We start from the raw sequence: 20,751 nt of genomic DNA, 5'->3' as shown, positions 1-20,751 counted from the left end.
AGAAGCATTGGGACAACGCTCTCAGCTGTATGGTTTGTTTTTTGGGTGGTCCTGTGTGGAGCCAGGAGTTGGACTCTATGACCCTTGTGGGTCCCTTCTGTGATTCTATGGTTCTATAATTCTGTGACTCTATTACTTGAGGTGTTCAGTACAGCACGGCATGTTCCCAAGCCTTTGGCCTCATGCAAATTTGCCCTCTTCAGGTCCCTGTCAACACAGTGACTTCCCCTGAGGCATCAGCTGGGCTTCACAGATAAAGCAGGAGCTGTGGAGTTATCCCCAGCTCCCATCCTTGCTGAGATAAACCTGCATGGGATGTGTGTGATGGCACAGGGGATGGGAATCTGCAGAAGCTATCCCAAATCCCCACTCCTATGAATGTCCTGGCTCCACACATTTTCTCTGGCCATGGGCCTCCAAAAAGCAGCTCCTTGTGTGTTGTTTATTGCTCCATAATCTGGCATGTGAGTTAATGCGCCTCTCTCTTTCTCAATCCCGATTTACATGGTTATAACAAGTATCCCTGATTTCCCGAGGGAATGCCACACTGAGAACCAAATTGTCTCTGCCTCCATCTCACACTGCTTGCTCACACTCCCTCTTGCACAAGCCACCATAGCACAGTGGAGCCTGGCAGGAGCTTTGTGAAGCCCCAGGAGAGCATGGCCTATGGACTTGGCTTCTTCTGTTGGCCTGCCTGAAGCATCACGCCGTGCTAGGGTTCTGAGTGTAATAGGATTACAGTTGTGAAAACTGGGATTTCACATATATGTTTTATGGACAAGAGATGCTGTTAGTGGAAGTGACACATGAAATTGAAACCAAAAACACCAAGTCTGACCTATACCTTTAATTGTTTCAGGGTTCCCTTTAGTGCCAGCATCTATTCATGCAGTTGCAAGAGCCAAATACTTCAATGACAAGTGAGTCGCATGTCTGATTTTGAAGGAATTTACCATTATTTCATTCTGTAACCCACTTTATTTGGGTAAATAATAAACTCTAATGGTGTATTTCCCTTCCAGCTGCTGGATGAGTGTTGACACTTACTTGCTTTATATTGTTCATGGACCTGTAATGGCAGCTTTACTGGTAAGAATATTATTTGCTATCAACAGTTTAATAATTATTTTAGAAATGATGCTAATGCTGCAGAGAATATATGCTAATTCTGCTAATTCTACAGAGAGTATAAATTTCTGAGCTTTAAGTATTCTGGTCAAAATGTCAAAGTAGTTAGTGATTTTCTCTATTCAGGACAGGTTCTTAATAGCTCTCATAAATCAGACCTGTAAAAAGACCTCCCCAAAATAATCAGATTTTAAAGCAAACTGAACCATTGCTTGCTTTTGAAATTCCGGGTGGTCACTTGAATCCATTGTAATTCTTTTGTGACAAATGTACTGCATTTAGGTGACATCAATGAGACATCAATGCCTTTGCTGGGCTGAGTAGATCGCAAGCTGGTCATTCAGTGCTAGTTTTACTGGTTTCTGCACAGGTATGGTCCAGTGGTAGGGCCAGGAAAGGGACTGAAGTGGGCTGTCTGAGCAGAAGCAACACAGGATGAGATTCAAGGTGCAACTCAGCAACATGTACACATATAGCATGTTCTGTGCCAGTGGTGATGGTTGGCATTGTAACACTGACATTTCTGAAAGGTGCAGAAAGGGTTTTATTCAACCCAAGTCCCAAACTCATCTCAATGTGTCACCCAGATGATCTTGGAGGTCTTTTCCAACCCTAATGATTCAATGATTCCGTGGTCACCAAGCTGCAAATATGTACATCTTAGCTACAAAGAAGAGAGGAGGGGCTGCTTTTATGAAAAAAGAATAATCTTTAACTGTGTTAATAATAAGGCATTATAATTGCTGGCTTGTTATTCTTCCATTTCCAGTTTTATTTTTCTTTAAAAGATGTCAGTGTTCACAGAATGTCCTGCTTGATTGGGCACAAGGATCTCATAGTGACAGCCTGACTCAGAAGAGCTGAGGAATTTCACCTTTGCAGAGTCTTTTTTCCACCTTTCACAGTTACTTCAAGAAATTGTAAAACTGAGGGTTAAGCAGAGTGAGTGAAGTCAGAGAAAGATGGAGAATAAGGTTTAGATTTAATGCTGAATGGGACCTCAGAAGTCATTCATTATTCCCTTTTTCCAGTAGAGCACAAATTTAAAATAGTTGAAAGGTCTCTCAGTAGCTAAGAAGTTATGAAATGCTTTACTGAGACTTACTGATTCATGGTTTATTGTTCTGAAAGATCCAAGTGAGATTTCTCATTTATTTATGGATTTGGGGCTATTAAAATAACTATGTTAGTTATGCAGTAAAAAGATACTTATTAAAAAAAAAAAAAAAATCATTTGGAGAAAACTCTATTAATGTTCAGAAGGACAGGTGCCTGATAATATTGTAACAGAGTGGGACAAAGTGAACTGGTTACACAGAAGAAAAAGTCTGTGATACCTGTGGTATTTACTGTGGTTCATTACTGGCCCATGTCTCCATCTCTCTTACTTCACAGGCTCCCAGCACATCCCACAAGGAGCTGTGAAGTTAGGGCCAAGAGCATATGTACATGTGCTAAGCACCCACAGCTGGAATAACTCAGGAAATCAAATATTGAGCTACTCAGAACAGCTGGCCAAAATGGTCACAGGCAAAACTCTCTCAGTTATTTGGTATTTCTTCTGTGATCCAGCTCATTTTAAGTTTTACCTGTCGGCATTGTACTGTGGGATCCCTACAGTCCCGTGGTTAAGCCAGAGCATGTTCCTCAGAGAATATACATGAGCTTGCAGGCTCCATATCTCTAGGGATGCCCTGGAGATTTTTGTCTCACCTGCCTGTAGACATCTTCAGAGCAGGCCAAAGCAAGATACCTTGGGGACCTCCCCAGTAAGAAGAGAGAGTTTGTTACTCTGGGGGCAATTCATCCACCCTACTAAACCTTGAGACGTATATACGAGATGTTTTGTTTCTTAGAAATCCTGAATTTGACCACATCAACATTAAAACAACCTGCCTGTCCTAAGCATCCATTCAGGCAGGTCCCCAGGAAAGCACATAGAGCAGCTTAACATCTATTTTCTGAAGATATTCAGGTACTTTGCAAGGCCTGACTCCTAAGAGGGTGCCTATTATGAGCAATGATGAAGCTAGAAAGTTGAATTTTAAAGCCATTTATGTGTCCTGTATTTTCAGGTTGAATGCCTGTTTAATTGAATGCTTTCACCTATAATGGCTTTGCTTTACAGGTCAATTTTTTCTTTTTGCTTAACATTGTCCGAGTTTTGGTGACAAAGCTAAGAGATACCCACCGTGCTGAGTCCAACATGTATATGAAAGCTGTCAGAGCCACACTAATCCTGGTGCCCTTACTAGGAATTCAATTTGTCATTATTCCCTGGAGACCAGAAAACCGGCTTGCTGGAGAAATATATGATTACATCATGCATATATTAATGCATTACCAGGTACGTTATATAATAGCAACTTCAGCTGTTGGTGAGGTGCTTGCTGTTAAGCTAATTTAGCCAAAGCTGCTGATGCCAGTTGTTTTGCAGTGAAACTGAGAGTGACTGTGGTTTTGCATTTCTTTTCCAACCACTTTCACATTGCTGGATTATCTGCCTCAGCACAAGTATAGGGAAGAATCAGGAGAAAGAGGAAACAATGAACAATGAAACAAAAAGGATCAAATGGCACTATTTCTGAACAAAGTAGAGAGAACTGAGATCACAGAGGGTTTTTATGTTCAAAGAACTGTTTCTGCTGAAGTGCTGAAATTGATTGAAACTGGTGTTGTGAGGTTAATATTAAAATAAGCTGTGTATGCAAATCATTGTGCAGAAGAAATGCCAATACACGGATTGGCATTAAAAGATGGAGACAATGAAGCTTCATTCAGGACTTAAAATTACATTATTAAATAGTTTAAATTAAAATGTAACACTGACATTTTGAATTCATAAATGCTTTGAAAATACATCATCACTCAATAGGGCTGGCTTGTTTTTGTTTTTATTAAACAAAATACAACAACAAAACCACAAAAAAAGACTAAAGGACTTCAAAAGCTTGGTCATCTGGTTTACCCTCTGTAACATGCAGTCCTATATTGACCAGGAGAGACAGATTTGTAATGCATTTGTGAGTAGTGGACAACATGGGTGATCACACCCATTTCTTGTTTCCTTTCATGCAGAAGCTTAATGCAGAAGTTATTTTACTGTTGTAGTAAGTAAACAACTCTAAAAATTCAGTGGTGTTTTTTCCTTAAAAGAGGTGATAAAAGATGCTACCGAAATCTATGCATCCTGTCATCTGAGTCTATTTTCTGCATATCACCTTTATCCCTTCAAAACTGTGGGTGTGCGTGATGCTGCATGCATAGAATAGTTGAAGTGATAGGTCTGTCTGTTTTTGCACCATATGCCATCTTATTTTACAGTTCTGATTAACAGCAATGAAAATCTCTTTCTTGTTTTGTTACCTGTACTATGCATTGTCACTTCAGGGATCTCAACAGCTACAACAGAATATCTCCAAAAAGGTTTTCTGGTGACAAGTTGCTTACACTTTTAGCACATTAAGTTAAGAGAGAGTGTAACAATAATAAACTCTCTCTTAAAATATCTTCCAACTCCTGCAAGATTGTCAGAGAACTACAAAATAAATGTTAATTGTCCTAATGATGATCATTTTGCAATACAAAGTCACCAAACTTTGGTTAAAAGGCACCCAGCAACAAAAGCAAAATATCATGAAAAGCCAAGGCAATGATGCAGAGCCTTGGCTGGGGCATGCTGGTGTAGATTTACTGCCTGACCCTACAGAAGAGTTCTTGAAACTCCATAGGGTAATACCAGTGTGCATCCAGAAGCAGGTAAAATTTGGCATTTCAGGAGAGGTGTGAGGTTGGGCTGCCAACTGCAGCTAACAGTGGTGCTCCCTTTTCTACCTAGAGTAGATTTTTAATTGTGTTCTGAAATAAACCTCCTTAATCCTTTCCCAGGCATTTCTTGCATGCATATTTAAGACAGCCAGCTATATAATCTCTCCTCCGGTGCTCATTTTCTTATACGACTGATTATGTAATCAGCAGGTGTTGTATTAGCTTGTGTAGTGGCTATATTTCCCTGCTAGCTATTGCATTCTCATAAACTACTGATTGTCTCTCCATAAACTAGCGGCAGCCATTATTGTCTGCATCCAGTGGTATGTCAGTCATACACAAGCAGGCATCATGTGTGCTTTTTTTTTTTTTTTTTTTTTTTTTTGAAAATATAATGCACTCTCCATCTTTACACTGGCTAAAGGATGACATTTTATCTTTTTCTAGAACAGAGAGACAGATTTTCAACAGTGCATCACTGCCGTAAGTGACCACAGTAGTTTGGCCTCTAAAATACATCTTCATGAACACAGAAATGGTGCAAGCTAGCACTGCAGTCTGTTTTACAGTTCAGATGATTGAAGATGATGAATGAGAGAGAATTTATTCACACAACAAACTATGTATTAGTGTTTCTTTCAGCAAATGTGTTTCCCAGCTGAAAAACAATACAATAACAATAGGTGTTACATGCTAGGTTTCCTCTGCTAAAGTAATTTTTGAATAACTGGAGCCTGTCTGGTTTTGAATTGTCCTTCACTTTTTGCAGGATTATCATTAATGCCATTTTCAGCCAAAGTATTTTTTTCAAATATGGCTCTATGAGCAATTCACAGATACTATATATCTACCCTACCTTGCTCAGTGTGTATCTTTCACTACACAGACCAGAATCCCCTTAGCAGATCTGTAGAGTAGATGCATAACAAGTGATAAAAATCAAAACCTGGCTGTTGTGCTGAAAATATAAATGTGTGTACTTTTGCAGCACATTCAGCCAGCCCCTTGTGGATGCTATAAAAGTAGCAATTATTAACTCCCCTCACCATCACCAGTATAGGCTCTTCAGCCTCCAGGCTGTGCTGAAATGAAGATCATACGAGGCAAAAGAAAGATATTTCAGCCATTAAGTGGAATAAATTATGCACTGACAGGCAAGCTGTAGGTGCACACAGCAGCTAATTAAACAGGGCTCCTAAAGTAGGCACCACAAAGCAAACATTTGCACTCCTGAACAGTGAGTTGCAGACTTTCCCTAGAGGACCTGGTTTTCAAAAGCCTGTTAGATGATGCAGAAGGCATATGAAAGATGCAATCTTCCTTGGGGTATAAAACATTACGGTATGGGGTGCGCTGGCTTCTTGCACACCTCTGATGTGAAAACACATTCATTGCTCAAAAGCCAGAAAAGTCCCATCATGCTGCCCAGCAAAGATGTAATGGTGCACCTGGGCAAGCAAGGTGCCTGCTGTGGAGGGATGAAGCAGCAGCCCTGTTCCCTATGTGTAACTGCACACAGGTTTCTCCCCCAGCCCCAGGAACCACCAGGCAGGCCCACCAGGTTTGAGAGTCCCAGGTACATAGAGGCAGGGGTGCTCAGCTCCTGCAAGTAGGCCTGCTATCAGTGAGTACATCCTATTATCTCTCTTTCCCAATGTTGGTCCATAACAGAGGCCTCACAAGAAAGAAGGAGCAGTAGGAAGATGATATATCAGTTAGTCCCATGCATGGCCCCCTCTTGCCAAATGCTCTCCAACAAGCCCATGATTTGACACACTCATGGCTGCGGGCTCATTCCACCAACCCACCAACCGTCTCCTCTTACTGAACCCTCTCTCCAGAGCCTTGTAGTTGGGTTTGTATAGACTAACATGGCACTGTCACTAGGCCAAAGAAGACCTAGAAATGGAGTTCTGCTTGATGTGATAGAGAAACAGCCCACAAATAGCAGCAACGTGCAAGTGCTTAATCATAGAATCACAAAATGTTTTGGGAGGGACATTAAAGACCACCCAGTTCCAACCCACTGCCATGGGCAGGGATATCTTCCACCAGAAAAGGCCATCCAGCCTGGCCTTGAACCCTTCCAGGGATGAGATCAGGTTACTTATGTTCTCAACACCTTGCTGACTGTGGCCATAAACATGCAATTCTGTCTCTAATGAGAAATGACAATGCTATTCAGTATAATAGCCTTGTTATTGGCAAATAAAAGATTTTTTTCTATTACATGAAGCATAATCAAAGCTTGCTTTCTCCTCAGGTGTTGCTTAGCAGCTTCCAAGCATTACTCTCAGGACAGCAGCTCCTGTCCTGCTAGACCGGGAGGTCCAGTTCACGAGGGCCTCATTTGTATGACAGTTATTTTGCATTTTTCAGGCGTGGGTTTGAGACACATATATACCCACCGTATATAAATTTAATTCCATCTGATAATCTTGATTACACCTTTATAAAGGACAAAAGTAGCCCATTTAAAAGTAACCTCTTAAAAATCATAAAAATTGAGAAGAAATTCATTTAATCTGTTTCTCCGTATAAAGGGAAATAAATGTCCTCTGTAATGCCAAAGCAGACAGAAACATTCTCTCCTGCACAAAGTTAAGGTCATGCTTTTGAGAACATGTTTCTTTTATTTTTTTTCTTTGTATTATTAGTAATTTCAAAATTTTCGAAGATTTCTAAGATTTTGAGCCAATAAAACTTCAAGACTTTTTTTTTTTTTTTGAAAGCTGGATGTTATAAAGTACCATTTTTATATGAAAAAATCTTGTACAAAATGACAGTAATGAAACCTGCAGTAAAGATCAGGAGAAGAAGCAAAGTGTCGGGTTTTGCTGATGGGATGTCTCCATCATTTTGCAACAGGTGAGCTTCCATCAGCCCTCATCTCCAACTTCAGTAGCAGCAGAAACTGCAAACTTTTTTTTTGTTGTTAGCCTAACGTAAATGAACAATTCCTAAGGTAGTCATTTACCTCAGAGGTGCTCTATGGATATGCTATGCATGAAAATTATGAAGAACACAACATTGTTTTTCTCAAAGCTCTTTTCTGAAATGGGAGAGAGAGAGAATGAGAAACACTTCACTGAAGCACCTTGGCCATGTTTTGTTTTGTTTTGTTTTGTTGACTGTTTTTTTTTTTTTTTCTTTTTTTTTTTTCTGTCCATTCAGATACAGGGGTGGATGGACATGGACCAAAGCCCACACAGAGAAACAGAAAGTGATTTTTTTCTATGATAACCATCTGTACATTTACCTCTGCCCTTATCTTCTACTATTGATAATGAATGTATTATCCCACAAAAGCCTACAGGGTGTGTAATTAGGGCAGAGACTAAAGTCATGGAAGCTCAGGAATAACAAAATAAGCATACTTCTATATGCTTTATTGTTTTTTTGGAGACATAGCCTAGAAGAAACACAAATGAGGTATCAGTAACCCACAGAAATTTGCAGTATCCACATAAGGATTTTTTGTTTGTTTTTAACCTCAGCAAGAGGAGAGTGAAATACAAGTCAAATACCTGTCAAGCAGAGAATGTCCTTGGACCAATACTGGGACTTAAACACGGGGAAAAACTCACTATGGGGTCAATGAAGTTCATGAAGATCTGAGAGCTGCTGCTTCTGAGCAGTCCCTTGGGCATGATTCACTAGAAAGACATGTTCATTTGATCTTCACACATGGTTCCAGAAATGAAATAAAGAATTTCAGAAGCAGTCTATAAAGGCCTCAATCTCAAAATAAATGTAGTCCTTGTCCCTGCTTTCAGTCCTACAACCATTGGTACCCTCCTGTCAGCAGTCAGTATGTCACAGGTCAGTTTATCAACCCTACACAGTGTCAGAGAGATGTAATTGACCTAGAGATCTTGTTCTTAGCAAGGACTGCACCCTGAGCAAACAACAGCAGTAAACAGAGAGAATACAGAAGACCTATGTCAAAGAAATATAAGAATTAACCTGTGGTTCCTACATGCCATGATCAACTTTCATCCAGTCTCTTACAAGTTATAATATATGCCCTGTAAAATTATCAGCATCCCAAGCCTTCCTAGCTTTGAAGAGACAAAGCTGATATCTGCTACTGATATCTCTGTAGTTCTGCAAGTTTTGCACAGTACTCTGAACTATGAGAAAAATATATGTAGAAATCAGAAGAAATAGAAATAGAAGTAGAAATAGAAATACAAATACAAATACAAATAAATAGAAATAATTGTTCATGTAACAGCATTTTTGGACTCTAGTGTTGTTGGATGTTAGAATAAAGGCACGGTAGAAATGAGTAGGTTTGAAGAATCTATTAGTGCCAGAGCTTCACGTAGTAGCTGTGATATATGTATTTCATAAAACACAGCGAGGTGGCAACTCTTAGTGAGGCTAAGCATCCTACTGTCTTGAGATTTTGCTTAAAATTCTGGAAAGGCACAGGACCATTTTAGTATTTACTCTAATTAAAAGCAACAAGCAGTTTACTTGCACTTTTAATCTTCCAGATCTTTGCTTCATGTTTTCTTTTGGTCTCATGTTAACAATTTTCACCAGTTGTGTGAACATTGCTTCTGTGTTTGCACAAAAGGCAGACAGATCCCATAGTTTTCTATCTGTAAATGGGCAGATGCCATATAGGTTATCCATTATTCTCCTTCAGAATCATTAGACTCCCATCTGCCATGAAACCTTATCCAACTTCAAGAAAGGTTATCTTACCAGCCCTACATAGTGATCAGTCCATTTCTGTTCCTCACAATATTTATTTGGGTTTTGGGTTTTGACAGAGAATTCTTTGAATAAAAGGGCAACAATTTGGTTGAAGAACAAAAGTAGAAAAGTTACTTTGCTTCTTTCTCTCATTCTGATGTCATTCATATCTGCTGTGCCCTGTGTGGATATGGGACACCCATCAAGCTTCTCTAATCCCAGAGGACATCAAAATCCGTCTCATTTCCCATTGTGGCTGGCTGCTGTTCATATAGACACATTCTAGCAGAATGGTGAAACCCCTGATGTGACCATATACCATGCAGTTGAACAGCAGATATTTTGCAATACAGTGCAAATTAATGTAGCACACACAGTGCAGGAGCATAATCACTACAGGAAAGTCCAAGTTTTGCTCCCCTTGCATAAATTTCAGATTTTGGTATCTGTGGTCTGCCAAAGTTCTGCTGTAGAGGCATAAGGTTTGGCTGACTTTGTGGTGTTTCTCAAACCAGAGGTTAGGGAAAAACTATTAGGCTTTACACACTGTGTTCTGGGATTTGATTTTCCGAGTATACAATTTTTCCAAAACATGAAGAGACTCTTTCTTTTCATCACTCCAACTATCCTCCCTCTTCCTCTGTCTTTACATTTGAAGTCATGCCAAATTAGACATTACATACTGAAGAAAATTTATTAGAGTAAGTGCAGAAATTTTTGCAGAAATTCAGGTGATCAGCACCTCTTTGAACCAGCCTTTGTGTGTCCCAGATATATAAGCATTTTGTTACAACATTTATTTTGCCCTAAGTTCACGATCCATAATATTCACTTGAGAGTCCAAGACATTTTACAAAATGTTAGCTACAATTTAACTGATAATCAGTTAAAAGAGGATTTATAAAAAAGGTACAGCTGTAAAGCTCTTAAAAGCAACCTCTGGGAAAACAAGCTATTGTACTGGATAGTTTTTTCCCTCAATTTCACAAACTGCTGTAAGTTTAGTTTATAATAACTGCTTTAAGTAATCTAGTATGAAGACATTTGGCTCCCAGTGTTGCTATATATTGCTATTTTAATAAAAGCTAGTGCTGCTTAGAAAACTAAGTGTATTTGTGTGATTTTGAATGACAGGCCCTATGCACAATAATTTTCTCTCTTACCTATTTTATACTTCTTCATCTCATGTTTTTGGCTTAGCCTCGTTTAATCTTATAGAGGTAATGAAATACCTGAATGACCATGGCAATAATTAAATTAATTTAAAGCAGTTTAGGTCCAAGCTAGGATCTGCAATCTCCCTTTTCCTTTTTTTCCCCTCCCCCTTACCTTCTAATTCACCTGGTTTTGTGTTGTTTATTTGTTTGTTTTTTATTATTATTATTATTTTTTTGTTTTTGGTTGTTTTTGGTTTTGTTTGTTTGTGTTTTGTTTTGTTTTGTTTTGTTTTGTTTCACTTTTCTGACCACTAATACCTCTTTTCACATCCTCACCATCCATACTGATGCAGCAAGTATAAAAGTCCACTTATCCTAACATACACTTCAATTTAAAGCCTTCCTAGCACACTGGGGTTTCCCTTGTCTTTTAACTGTGTAATTGCACTCTCACAAATGAGTGTCAGCATGTAGGACAACTCCTCTGCCTTCTCTTCAGAAAAGCCAGAATCAGGGGATTACTCCATTGTAAGCAAGACGTCTATCTTACATATTACTTAGTCTTCCTTCTCCAGACCTCTCATACAAAAATAACTTTATAGCTGGAATAGATCATCTAGAAATGTCAGTAATATGGAAGAAAATGGTGAAATGTGTTGATAAGAAAAGACAAAAATCAATGTAGTAACATAACTAAGAGCTAGGAGCAGGTTAGGTGAAATGTCCACAATGCAGAGGAAGTAGACTAAAGGTTTATTCTTTCATCCCTCAAGTCCAAACTTCCCAACAAAGCAGAAGTATATATATGTATGTTCTGATCTCTAAATTCTTTTCTTTTAGGGCTTACTTGTGGCGACTATATTCTGCTTCTTCAATGGTGAGGTAAGTGAAGTATGGAGAGTGTATTTCCCACAGAAATTTCACACATATTTCGCAGAGAAATATGTGAAATTGAACAGAGTGAAAAAAACTTGAAAAATAGTCACTTTGATGTTTATTGGTACCAAAATGAAGTGTGTAGAGGTACAAACTTTGAAAGCACAGAAAGTCATTTTTCAGTCTGTATATACAAGAAGCACTGCATTTTTTAAAGCTCTGTGTGGAGTGTGACCTGAATGTCTCTGAGTCAGGAGAGTTACCATTACAAAGCCAATGGCAACAAATGCAGCACAGATATGGGACTCTCCCCCTACTATCTGCAATATCACACAAGGTAGAGGTCAATGAGAAAGATTAAAACACTGCACTTCCTCTCCTATTCTATATTTAATATTACAAAGGTACTGTCTCCGATAGCACTGCAGAGCAGAGGAGCCTGCAGGGCTGCCAACTCCCTTCCCTCCTCTGAGGATTAGCACTGACCTTTTTAAGGTCAGTGTTTCTCAAGTTGTGATTAAGAAATAAAAAGGCATTGAGTCAAAAATGTCTCCCCTTCTCCTCCAGCTGAATCAATGTTTTATATACTTACAAGTGGTTTTAGGTTCACTTCACTATGTTATGGAGTTGTTGATTTTGTTGTTGTTGTTTTATGTAAAAATATTTGTTTAAAACATGTCAATAGCCAGCTGCCCACTGTAAGAGAAGATCAGGTTTGAGATTAGCTAAGAAACCTAAAGGTGCTCGAGTCCATGGGACGTGACAAGATATATCCACAGGTCCTGAGGGAGCTGGCTGATGTAGTTGCCAAGCCATTGTCCATCATAATTGCAAAGTCATAGCAGTCTGGTGAAGTTCCCACTGACTGGAAGAAGGGAAACATAACCCCCATTTTTGTAAAGGGAAAAAGGAAGACCCAGGGAACTACAGGCCAGTCAGTGCTACCTCTATGCCCAGCAAGACCATGGAGCAGATTCTCCTGGAAACTCTGCTAAGGCATGTGGAAGATAAGGAGGTGATTGGTGACAGCCAACATGGCTTCACTCAGGGTAGATCGTGCCTGACAAACCTGGGTTACTGGACTAGTGGGTAGAGGAAGAGCAACTGACATCATCTGCCTGGACTTGCACAAAGCATTTTGCACTGCCCCACATGACATTCTTGTCTCTAAATTGGAGAGATATGGATTTGAACCACTCGGTGGGTAAGGAATTGGCTGGATGGTCGCACTCAAAGAGTTGTGATCAATGGCTCGGTGCCCAGGTGGAGATCAGTGATGAGTGGTGTTCTTCAGGGGTCAGTATTGGGGCTGGCGCTGTTTAACATCTTTGTTGGTGACATGGACAGTGGGATCAAATGCACCCTCAGCAAGTTTGCTGATGACACTGGACTGTGTGGTGCGGTCAACATGCTGGAGGGAAGGCATGCCATCCAGAGGGACCTGGAGAGGCCTGACAGGTGGGCCTGTGAGAACCTCATGAAGTTGAAGAAGGCCAAGTGCAAGGTCCTGCACCTGGGCTGGGACAATCCCAAGCACAAATACAGGCTGGGTGGAGAATGGATTGAGAGCAGCCCTAAGGAGAAGTACCTGGGGGTCTTGTTTGTTGAGAAGCTCAACATGAGCCAGCAATATACGCTTGCAGCCCAGAAAGCCAACCATATCCTGGGCTGCATTAAAAGAAATGTGGCCAGCAGGACAAAGGAAGTGATTCTCCCCATCTGTTCTTGTGAGACCGCACCTGGACCACTGTGTTAATCTCTGGGGCCCCCAGCACAAAAAGACATGGAAGTATCAGAATGAGTCCAGAAGAGGGACACAAAGCTGACCAGAGGGCTGGAGCACCTCTAGTGTGAAGACAGGCTGAGGGAGTTGGGGTTGTTCAGCCTGGGGAAGACTCCTAGGAGACCTTACAGCAGCCTTCCAGTGCCTAAAGGGAGCTTACAGGAAAGCTGGGGAGGTACTCTGTGTCAGGGGGTGTAGGGATAGCACAAGGGAGAAGGACTTTGAACTAAAAGAGGGTAGATCTCGATTAGATATAGGGAAGAAATTATTCAGTCTGAAGGTGGTGAGGCAGTGGCACAGGTTGCCCAGAGAAGCTGTGGATGCCCCATCCCTAGAGGTGTTCAAGGCCAGGTTGGATGAGACTTTGAGCAACCTGGTGTAGTGGGACTACACCCTGCCCATGACAATTAGATGGCCTTTAAAGTCCCTTCCAGCTGAAAGCACTCTATGATTCTATGATTTAAATTCCTGCAGTAAGCCATTTCCAAAACATATTGAAAATAAAAATGCTCTTTCACTACACCAGGAGAATTTAGCTATATTGAAATAAGCTCCCACATTAGCTTAGAAAAGCTTTAAAGTCCTTTAAAAAGTTAATTTTGAATCCAGAGCAGATGAATTAGACACAGAGCAAGATCTGTGATGCTGACACTCAGTATGTCACCCTAAAGAGATACTTATGCTTCTGTTTATCCCTGTGTGTTATTTGCAAGTAATTAATTTCCAGAAATGATGTGACCACGGTGATGTTTTGATGGTGACTTGAAGCAAGTTATCTTATTGATAAGGTGCTACCAGCTGGTTTGCTAACTTTTGAGATGGCAGTGAATATTAAATTCTGCCATCTCATTTTGACATCACTATGCATTGCTTCTGGCTGGCTTGCTGCATAAATGTACAGAAAAATGAAACAGTAGAAACGATGAGCAGCATCCTGCTGAAATTCTGTAGCATGGCTTCTCAGGCAACATAATAAGGAATTAGTAAAACATGAGTAGTTAACGACACCAAAACCTAAAATGAATTGATAGCTTTAAAGATCGTGTTACAGAAAGGTGCACTTTCATTTCAGAGATGGGTCCAATTAAGCAAAGTTGGAGATGTTCAACTCTTTTTCCATACCAAATATCTGTCCCCAGAATCTGCAGGCTGCCACCACCTTTCTCCTCCTCCCTCACTGTCATCACTTTCCGTCAAAGTCCAGTCTCTGTGCCCTGCAAATACAGAAAGACTTTTGGTTCCCTCTAGTAGGGAGGAACTGGCATGAAGAAGCAAAGGAACAGCCAGGCAATTTCTGAAACATTGTCTCCCTGTAGGAATGGCTGCAGAGCTATGTACAGGCGGTGTTCCAGTATGTCCTCACTTGCCTCCAAACAATGTGTTACCCCAACATCCTGGTTCAGCGTTGCTTTCTTTCTCCTTCATTCCCCCCAGGGTCACCTTCAACTTTTTCAGATCAGATTTTGCAAAAAATACTTGCTTTATATTTTATAGTTTTAGGGTGAAAGATCAATTACTCTGTAATTCTCCAACTCTAATGAAAACATATGGATTTGTGCCTAGATTAAAAGCTGTAGCAGTGCTAAAATGAAGAAAAGCAACAAGAAAATGAACAGAAAACATATCTTAAAGACTGTTTGTTTCTTCAATATTTTTAATCACATATCTAATTGCAAAGTACTGTTGGCAAAGCCACAATGATAGAAAAACATATCCACCTTTACAACTTCAGTAATACAATCTTCAAGTTACCCAATAATAAATATAACTTGAGCATCTGCTTGCCAACATCATGGTAGACATGCATATCAATTAATTCAAAATATGATTTCAGGGTACCAAGGAGTTTGCCTATCATGTGATCTAACCTATAGAGTATTAGGCAGAAAACTAAATGCCACATTCCAGGAATGAAGCAGTGTAAAATACATGCATGGGTCTCCTTCGTTTATTAAGTAGTGTATTACATTTAATTTAGAATTCATAATACATATATTTGGGTTAAGTAAATACACCGTATTCATACATGATATTCAGTTATCCAACCTCAGAGACACTGCACTTTACGGACTTCTGCTTTGATTGAGCTCCTGTTAGTAAGCTGCAATAACAGCCTGTGGTCCTTATACAGACTGATGATGCACAGTCTGAATGTAAATCCTGAATAACAGCAATATTCACCAAAACCCTAGTCACCTCCAAAAGCCATTTTGACATATATAGTGGTCCATACACTCACACACAAACAACAAAACTCTTCCCTGTGAAAGGCCATGATCTGAACATCCACTTCTGATTGTCAGTGAGGTGTCACTGAGGGGACACATCTGGAAAGGTCAGAGCCCAAAATGGGAAGAAAAAAGAAATGGCTTCAGACTGCGTGGAGGATTAATGACTCCTCGATGGAGTGGCTGATCAGAAATGTTCATCAGGGTCAGGCAGTAAGAACAAACAGCCCAGGCGGTTTAGGTTTCCCAGACATACTGACTGTTTTTTGGTGGTGTCTGAGTTTTTTTCACCACTACTCCAATTTTCAAAGTTGTTGCATCTGCTGCAGACATGCAGGCTGTCTAACATGGCCATCGACAGAGATGTTGGGAAAGCCTCACATTACTTTCTTATAGGAAATGTTATTCACCATTCAGGGGAAGCTTTTTTAGAATTTCCCATTAAGGTGGGCAGAGAGCCAATGCTGACACCTCTCTCATATAACTTCAGACAGTTTGGTGCTACTTGCATCACCACATTATCAATAAATATCAAGCAATCATGTTCTAGAGTAGCTGTGTTGGGCTGTGCCAGAAAAGGGAATGAAAAGATTATGACCCCTTTCTTCCAAGTCCATTTATTCCTGCAGACAGATGAGGTGCAGATATAGAGAACACTGGAACAGGCTGTGGAATCTCCTTCCCTTGAGATATTCAAAAGCCATCTGGACACAATCCTGGGTAATACTGTAGGGGAGCCTGCTTGACCAGGGGGCTGGACCAGATGATCTCTGAAGATCTGTTACAACCTCAGTTATTCTGTGATACTGTGATTAATTTTAATACCACAGGAGACTGAATACTCAGTGATTTGCCTTTTTTTTAGTGGAATATTTAACTTCAAGGCTGAAATACACAAAATTTGCCAGGACAAACAGTGCTAAACTCAGTACCACCTGACAGTGTTTTATATTGCATTTGTTGCTTGCTACATCACCAGTCTCACTTTATTACCATAAGCGTATCTATAGAAAGAAATGTAAAAATACTAATGAGAAATTGAACCAATGCCTGCATGCATGTGGAAGAACACATAAACAGTGGACTTCCCCAGGACTTAAATGATAGATCTTCTCATGCATTTTCATATAAAATCTCAGTGTCCAGCAGCAAGGTAGTTTCTCAGTCCAATAACAACAGTTTTGTGCAGATGATACAAGGTCTCTTCAATAGTCTGCTCACCAGACCATATTTCCAGGCCTGAGACTACTTCTAGACTGCATGGCTGGCCAACAAAATGGAAAGTCTGTTTGGAAAAAAAACAGCCATGTGCCAAAGAGGCATGAATGGGTAATAGAGAACAGGAAAACGTTTAAAGTATTGAAGAGCAGAGAAAAAGAAAATCAGACTTCTCATTTCTCTAGGCTTCTCTTCCCTTCATCTGCAATCACAGAGGAAAGCATGGCAGGAGACTCTGTGGTCATTAACACATTATGGCTGTGCATGTGATTTTCAGTAATACTGCTTACATATTTTAAATCCATGCATGAACAGTTTTAGTTGGCGCTGAGCTCTGATCATCTGAGATCTTTGGAACTGGGGCTGAAATCTAGATTAACACATTGTTTTACTCAAGTGCAGCAGCTCATACAGCCTGCTAGCCATTTTCAGCCAGGCTCTGGTATGGGCCAGAACTGCAGTGGAGAATAAAAACATAGCTGCTTTGACCTGGTGCTCTCACTGCTCCATGGAGCCTTTTTAATGCAAGCAGTTTGAGAGCTCAGCTGGAGCTCATCACCCCCACAGTGTCTCTTCTCCCCATGCAAAAGCAATGAAAGCCTTTCCATTGATCCTGGGGTCTGTGCAGGGTGCAGGGGAAAGGGAACTGGGGGAAGAACAGGAGGGCTGTAAGTGCACAGGGTTGCCACCTGCAACCAGCTCCTTTATGATACCAGGAAAATCCATTGACTTAATCCTTCTTATTTCTTCTGCCAGTCCCTCCCCATAGCTTCTAGAATGACCAGTCCACAATATTCATGTGGAGCACTGCAATGTTAAGAAGACAATTTTGAAGAGTACTAAATCTGTACAGATTTAACCTCCTTATCATGTACTACAACTGCATTACTCTTTCATGCAGTTAATTCTTTCTCACTGATACACTTTAGCAAGGGTGTGATATAAAACATCCATGCGTGCATCCAATTTCTTAAATCTTGATATTAGATATAATAATCATAGAATCATAAAGGTTGGAAAAGACTTCCAGGATCATCTGGTCCAACCGTCCCACTACCACCATCACCCACTAAACCATGTCCCTAAGCACCACATCCAACCTTTCCTTGAACACCCCCAGGGACGGGGACTCCACCACCTCCCTGGGCAACCTATTTCAAGGCCTGAATAAGCTCTGTTCACAGCCCTGGTATCTAAGGTTCTTTGTAACTATATGCCTTTTCTATGCTTGATATCTAATTAATCTGCATTGACCATTTGTTTTCTTTATGTGTTAGAGGAAGGTAAACAGGAATATATTTCTTTAGATGATAAAAACTCTAAACTACTTTGCCATGAGTTAAGTGATAGCAAAAAAAGATCTAGTATTGGAAAATTGTCTTTGATATAATTTTCTGTTATTTTTAAAGAACTGGTCCAGCAATGTTTGTTTACTCATGGAAGTAGTATTCCAAAGTCAGTGCAACTATTTACATGTGTAAAGATTTATAACATCAATTCTCGTGCCTTGGTTTGTGCCTTGGCTTAAAAATAAAAAGCCGAAGCAATTGAAATATCCATTCTTGGCATGCTGCATAGTCCCGCTGTACACTCAGTAAGCATCTCGGATTCACAGCAATTCCTTATGAAGCCTTGTCCTTATGTGACATGAAGCAGCTTTCTGGCAGGCGGCTGTGGGCGGGGAGTAGATAGCATTTTACTATATACATATTAATGGAATGATTAGGATTGTGAAGACATAGGAAATATTAAAGTTGTTCAGACTCATTTACATGAATCAAAGGTGCTGTTCTGCACAGAGCCTAGGGAGGGACCTCAGACAACTCCCTGAGCAGGAATGACACACAGTGCCCACCACAACAGGTGCACGGGAGCTCCTGGACTCTTCCAAGTCTCAGCACATCACCTGCATCCTCCTGCCTCCAGAGGGGTGGTAACTGACAGCACATCGTTCTGGCAAACTGCTCCTGTTCTCACGTTTGGCTGGCTGGAATAGCTGAACTGAATGAACAGAGCCAGGGTTTGCCCACCCTCTGCTCATGTCTCAGCACTTCCTTTGGGAAGGAACTAGCCAGTGCCAGCACACCCGAACGTGCAACCGGAGAAGGGCTTCTTATTCCCTGGCAGAACTCAACAGTTTAAGTCATATCCTAATGCAGTGTATAACATCACTCTGAACGTAAATGTTGAATCAAATGTTTTTCTCCTAGAAGATGAATGTCTAAAAGATGAAATTCTCTGCTATGCAGAGGGCTATGGCCAGTGCTATTTTTTTTGCCAGTGCAGAAAGTGTTCTTTAATTACCAAAACAAGATCTCAGTTAACCTGTACTAATCTTCCAGCTCTTTCTGTAAAAAATTAGCCCTGGTAAGCTCTTGAAGTGTTCTTATAGTTTGCCGTTCATGGCCAGTTTTACTCCAGGTTAAATTCCTTCAAGCAAGATGATCATTTGGCATTTGCCATTCCAAGGGCATGGATCCAGGTGCAACATCAGATGGGCTGTAATATTCATCCCTTCCTCTTCTTCCCTCTTCTGCCACAGCATCCTGCTGTGTTCCCATGCAGCAGTCTGCGTATTGACCTCTTATGGGAAGAGCTAGCACCTACCTTCTCATCACAAGCAGTGACCATTGCAGAAACTGTAATTGTTGCCAAGGGTATGCAGGAAGGGACCTAAGGCCAGGACTCGAGCAACTGCTTCTGCTCCTGGAGCTGTGAGGAGAGGGAAGGAGAGAGGCAGACAACCTGATAGAATTAGACCTGGTGCTGTTTCCTTTTTTTTTTTTTTTTTCCTATTTCCTGCAGCAAATTTTAAAATTGATACAATTTTAGGAGTCTAGGTCATGCCTCACCCTAACTACACATGTCTTTAACAGGTGCAAGGAGCTTTGAAAAGGCAATGGACGCAGTACAAAACCCAGTGGGGCCAAAGGCGCCGAGAACACTGTTCCACCCGATCTACCTCGTACACTGCAACGTCAATCACAGAGGTCCCCGTGTACCTGTACCATCATGAGTCCAACAATGAGCAGCTAAATGGAAGATACATAGATGACTCTGAACTTGTTGCATTGAAATCTGGAGAGACGTCTGCCTAGCTCAGCAGCAGCCACTGCAAACACACCATTTCACGTCCTGCATGTGAACAAAGAGAGGGAAAGGGTGGGAGCACAGAAGCCCAAGCCACTGGGGGAGAATGCAAGACCAGGTGAATGGACACATCATATCCAAACCACATTGGCCTCTGACAGCGATGGCCTAGAGAGAGTCTGACGCAGAGGTGGGAATGGCATTTATTCCTATTGAGCATGGACTTGCCCACCAGGCTACATAATTCCCACACCTCCTGACACTGGCCATATGAAGTGACAATTTGGCAGAAGCAATGGTGCCAGGGAGCCCACTGCAAATAGGAAAGAAAGAACCAGCATGTAGCAATGGGAAACTTTCAGCACTTTTTGCTTTCAATACTTTTCTTTAACACGAGATCTTAAATATCAACTTTCACATGATGTGACTGGCTTGGAGTCCTTTACTTTTCCCCTTTTAAGGAACTTGTTGACTTCTTAAAAGATTTTGCACATTGCGAGACAAATCAAAAAGATGAACAGAAAAAGAGTAATTACAAAGTATTCAAACATTGATGATCTTCAATGGATACCCCAAAATATATCCGTCCCATTAGCAGGTGCATAAAACAAGGGAAGGTAAAACAGTAGTTGTATAACAAGATCTCAGACAACCTCAGAGGAACCAACCAGGTCTTTAGGCTGTCTCACACTCCTCCTGAAGGCATCTGAAAATAATTGCTGTTTAACAATACTGGTAATTCAAGAGTATTTATTTATAGGAAAAAATTGTCACCCTATTACTCTATCCAGAA

At 40.7% G+C, this 20,751-nt stretch overlaps 1 protein-coding gene across 1 annotated transcript in view; it reads left to right on the top strand.

The window, feature by feature from the left end:
• Positions 1-19,966, top strand: part of CALCR (calcitonin receptor) — a gene marked incomplete at its 3' end in the record, with an annotated part of 82,182 nt that extends 62,216 nt beyond the window's left edge. Inside the window, exons 8-12 of the mRNA XM_084281529.1 lie at positions 863-923; positions 1,026-1,092; positions 3,260-3,478; positions 11,604-11,645; positions 19,745-19,966. Coding sequence (XP_084137655.1) covers positions 863-923; positions 1,026-1,092; positions 3,260-3,478; positions 11,604-11,645; positions 19,745-19,966 — 611 coding nt within the window. The remainder of the gene's footprint in view (positions 1-862; positions 924-1,025; positions 1,093-3,259; positions 3,479-11,603; positions 11,646-19,744) is intronic.
• Positions 19,967-20,751: the final 785 nt, after the last annotated feature.

This window comes from Netta rufina (genome assembly GCF_964035555.1).
Source record: "Netta rufina genome assembly, chromosome: 2".
In the NCBI taxonomy this organism is placed as follows: domain Eukaryota; kingdom Metazoa; phylum Chordata; class Aves; order Anseriformes; family Anatidae; genus Netta; species Netta rufina.
Note: the sequence above shows the minus strand (reverse complement) of the source record. Positions and strands in the feature narration are given on the sequence as shown.